This window comes from Tachysurus vachellii, chromosome 1 (genome assembly GCF_030014155.1).
Source record: "Tachysurus vachellii isolate PV-2020 chromosome 1, HZAU_Pvac_v1, whole genome shotgun sequence".
NCBI lineage: Eukaryota > Metazoa > Chordata > Actinopteri > Siluriformes > Bagridae > Tachysurus > Tachysurus vachellii.
Window position 1 is genome coordinate 42,751,311 of NC_083460.1, and position 5,000 is coordinate 42,756,310.

At 39.7% G+C, this 5,000-nt stretch overlaps 1 protein-coding gene across 3 annotated transcripts in view; it reads left to right on the forward strand.

Annotated features, from left to right (window-relative positions):
* The window catches only part of dennd2b (DENN domain containing 2B), a 76,545-nt gene that overhangs the window by 59,540 nt on the left and 12,005 nt on the right, over nucleotides 1–5,000 (forward strand). For all 3 annotated transcript variants that reach the window (XM_060875408.1, XM_060875482.1, XM_060875324.1), the window contains 2 exons: nucleotides 1,938–2,078; nucleotides 2,952–3,100. In XM_060875408.1, the coding sequence (XP_060731391.1) occupies nucleotides 1,938–2,078; nucleotides 2,952–3,100 (290 nt within the window). The remainder of the gene's footprint in view (nucleotides 1–1,937; nucleotides 2,079–2,951; nucleotides 3,101–5,000) is intronic.

Consider the following 5,000-nt stretch of genomic DNA (forward strand, 5'->3'; position numbering starts at 1 on the left):
TTAGCCACTCCTTTATCTGTATCCTGGGGGTTCTCTGGCACGATGTCACTGGGTTGTTGCTCATGTGAGACACAAAAGAGAGATTTTAGTCTGAACTTGTTTATTTCTTTCCTGTGTAGAAGTAAATATCACATGTTTACATTCAGGCACGATGATAATCCACTGATAATAATTCATCTGACAGCTCAGTCACAATAATTGCCAATATCAATAAGGTACATCCAGCTATCTATCCATCTATCCTTATGTCCATCCATTTATTTATTTATCCATCCATCCATCTATCCTTATATCCATCCATTTATTTATTTATCCATCCATCCATCCATCCTTACATCCATCCATTTATTTATCATCCATCCATCCTTACATCCATCCATTTATTTATCCATCCATCCATCCATCCATACATCCATCTATCCTTATGTCCATCCATTTATTTATTTATCCATCCATCCATCCATCCTTACATCCATCCATTTATTTATCATCCATCCGTCCTTACATCCATCCATTTATTTATCCATCCATCCATCCATCCTTACATCCATCCATTTATTTATCCATCCATCCATCTATCCTTACATCCATCCATTTATTTATCCATCCATCCATCTATCCTTACATCCATCCATTTATTTATCCATCCATCCTTACATCCATCCATTTATTTATCCATCCTTACATCCATCCATTTATTTATCCATCCATCCTTACATCCATCCATTTATTTATCCATCCTTACATCCATCCATTTATTTATCCATCCTTACATCCATCCATTTATTTATCCATCCATCCTTACATCCATCCATTTATTTATCCATCCATCCATCCATCCATCCTTACATCCATCCATTTATTTATCCATCCATCCATCCTTACATCCATCCATTTATTTATCCATCCATCCATCCTTACATCCATCCATTTATTTATCATCCATCCATCCTTACATCCATCCATTTATTTATCCATCCATCCATCCTTACATCCATCCATTTATTTATCCATCCATCCATCCTTACATCCATCCATTTATTTATCATCCATCCATCCATCCTTACATCCATCTATTTATTTATCCATCCATCCATCCTTACATCCATCCATTTATTTATCCATCCATCCACCCACCCATCCACACTGTATACACCTTGATGGTAATGGAGTAATCTGACTGACGTGTATCTAATTGAATGAGGTGGATTAATAATATGTAAAATAGAACAATACCTCGATGTAAACTTTAGTCTTTCACTATCAGGTGTGTTTGTGTCTCTGCACTCTGAGCTAGCAAATAACATCTTATTACAGATTATAATCCATTTAAAATACTCAAACAAACTCAGACATTATTATAAATCCATTATAACAAAGGATAATACGTACATTTTATCTTCTTTATGTGTAATAACCATGGCACTATTTTCTAACTCCTCTTACAGTGGTGTGTTTAATAATCACACCGGAGACAACACAATAAGATTAAACATCAACACAGCGAGTGGACTCACACACTTCTCCCTTTCAGCAGATCACACGTACTGTCCTGATAAACACACATCAGAATGTCAATCGGAAAGAATTCACACGGATCGGTGAAAAACTTCGAACTTTGTCATTAGTAAAAGCTGCGAATGTTGAAATGAAGACGAACAGGAAATGAAACACAGGGAGATTAACAGCAGCACCGTTTAATTCACACGAATACTTTAGATCTTTATATAAAACAGACCACTTCGCAGATTTAGCGGTAACGTTTTATTACGTTTTGTTTAAAGTGCTGTCGAAGAGCCAACAAAACCGATATTAAATATGAAATCAGTTTATTATAGAAAGTCTGAATAGCTTAAGAATTCTGAATAAGATTAGAAAAAGTGCCGTTGCCTTCCACACTCTGGATGGAATTCATCACACATGCTCATTATTCCCAGATCCTGGACGAAGTGGAGAGGAGGAGAGGGATCTCAGCAGCTCTGGTCTACCCCTTTATGAGGAGTCTGATGGAATCTCCGTTTCCAGCTCCAGGAAAAACAATCAAAGTCAAAACCTTCCTGCCTGGTGCAGGCAATGAGGTCAGATTGTTATAATCCTTTTTAATGAATATAAATAAATATACTGTCATATGAACACGGAACAGTAATGAATAGAACATCCATAACCTGGCATAACTGGATCAGATCCCTGTGTCCATCATACAGCAGCATCTGGAACGCAGAAGATTATTTATCATCATGCGAGTAGCTGATTTTATATAAAAATGGGCGTGGCTCTGTCACCTAGGTTTCTTTAGATTTAAAGATCAATTTATTTCTACAATCAACAGTTATGTTTTTTTGTCGTTTTTTAATATAACTAGCGTAGCGTCTGCTGTACACGTCTACGAGATCGAACCGCTACAGAAGGCGATAACGCATTAAAGTGAGCGCATTAATTATAAATAAGCTCCTGTTAGAGCTGCTGATACAGAAACACCTTCTAAACCAATCACAAACCAGAAGTCAGCAGTGTTGTGGTGTAGACAAGCTTCATTCATTCATTCATCTTCTACCACTTATCTGAACTACCTCGGGTCACGGGGAGCCTGTGCCTATCTCAGGCGTCATCGGGCATCAAGGCAGGATACACCCTGGACGGAGTGCCAACACATCACAGGGCACACACACACACACACACTCTCATTCACTCACACAATCACATACCATGCATGTCTTTGGACCGGGGGAGGAAACCGGAGTACCCGGAGGAAACCCCCGAGGCACGGGGAGAACATGCAAACTCCACACACACAAGGCGGAGGCGGGAATCGAACCCCCAACCCTGGAGGTGTGAGGCGAACCTACTAACCACTAAGACACCGTGCCCCCCCGTAGACAAGCTTAAATCCTATTAATAAGGTTTTTGCTACTGTGTATATATGAAGTGTAAAGAAACAATAATTTTCTCAGGTGATGGAGTTGAGGAGGCCGATGGACTCGAGGTTGGAGCATGTGGATTTTGAAAGCCTCTTCAGCTGTCTGAGTATAAGACAGGTGGTGTGTGTGTTTGCCTCGCTGCTGCTGGAGCGACGGGTCATCTTCGTGGCCGATAAGCTCAGGTGAGACATCACTGGACTGACCTTACGACTTTCACACAAGCGTGTTAGCTCTAGCGCCATCTTGTGACATTCTGAACAGCCTGCATTTCCCCTGACATGCAGTTTTCCTCTTCACACCAAACATGGTCAAATCATGTTGGAAACATAGCGAGATGTGTGTCCAGAGCACTCAGAGTGTGAATCTGGAGCAGATGTTCTCAGTATAACAACCCACTTCACTGATAACTTCCACACACACAGAAAATCATCTACCCTACATGGAGAACAAGCTTTTAACTCACAATCCTCAAAATCTCTCTTTTTTTGTTCATCTAAATGTAAATCTAACGCTGTGGGAAGTTTCAGTACTCCGAATCACAGCCAATAGATAACGAGGTGTCAGGATTTATTGTGTGTGATTTATGTTAGCGTAGGAGCTAATTTCACACTCTGTCATCGTACATGTGAAACTTTAACACACCTTCTCACAGGTTACAAACTCCAGTGAAATATATGGTGTTGGATCACACACACTGACACTGGAACAAGCAGATAATTACTTCATCTGACTAGTTACCTGGTTGAGCTAACTAGTTTTGTTATATTCTACGTCTACATTCTACGTCTTCCTTTTATTTTGTGTAAACTTGTGAAACTCCATAAAAGACAAGGCTGAAAACAATAATGAATGATAAAATTGTGACTAAACAGTGCGTCTGCAGGGCTTTGAAGACAGGCAAGCGTGAAAAAAAACAATAATGAGGAGTTGTTGTGTTTGGTAAGGATCGCTGACCGCAATTTAACCAAATACAAAGTATTTGTTTAATTTCCATTTATTAATGTGTGTGTTTGTAATGTTGCTCCCATATTGTAATGAGTCTGTCTGTGTTTTGCCCTGTTTCTGTCTGCTGTCTTGCCCTGCTGTTAATTGTTTGCTCCGCCCACTCGTTTGTTGCCATGGACACTCATTGAACTCATTCATTCCCTCTTGTTTGTTGTCATAGTTACTCATTGTCTCTGCTTTGTGATTGGTTCCTGTCTGATATATACACACTGTTTGTTCACTTCCCTGTTGCTAGTCGTTGTTTATGTTCCTGTTTCCTGTTAGCTCTGTGTGTTGCCTAGTTTTGCCCGTCTGTCTGTTTCTTGGCTTCGATTATTAAACGTTTAATCTGCATTTGGATCCTCACTCGCCTTTGCCTCAAGGCAACACATATAAAACAGTTCAGCACAAGCCCAGACATTTTTAGTGTCATGATCGAGGACAATGTCCCGTCCAGAGACGAGCTGTTTCGTGTTGAGGTTTTGTTCAAACCGACCATCGAAAATAACCTCACTAATGAATATGTTTTTTTTTTCATTGGTTGTTGTGTTAAATCCTACCCAGATACAGTAGTGCTGTTTTCTGATTGGCTGTTGTGTACCCTCTTGTTTTGATTGGCTGATAAGTGTCAGGCTCGACTAAGAGCTCCAGAGGAGACGCGCTTGATTCCTGCCCGTTTCCATAGAGACAGCGGTGCGGACTGATACGTTTTGGGCGCTGCGGCTTGTTAAATATATGATAAATAGTCAAAAAGTTTTTCTGCGTGAGAAATACGATGTGTGACGGGAGAACGTGATAAAAGACCCAAATGCGTGACACTTGACAGCTTGGCCACCGCAGTGCTTCAGCAACCACAGACTCATACTAACTTCTTCTTTTTATCCATTTATCATTTGTGGAAATCCAAATATTATGACATAGTATAAGAAAAATATGTCTTAATTTTTGGATTTCCACAAAATGTTAATTTGGATGGTTACGTTTTAGCTACATATTAAGTATTGTCATGAACTGCAATGCAAAATGTTAATGTCTAAATGACAAGAGCTTCCATAAGGCACTATCAGTCTATGGCACTCTGGTTAAGCTGAAGAGTAA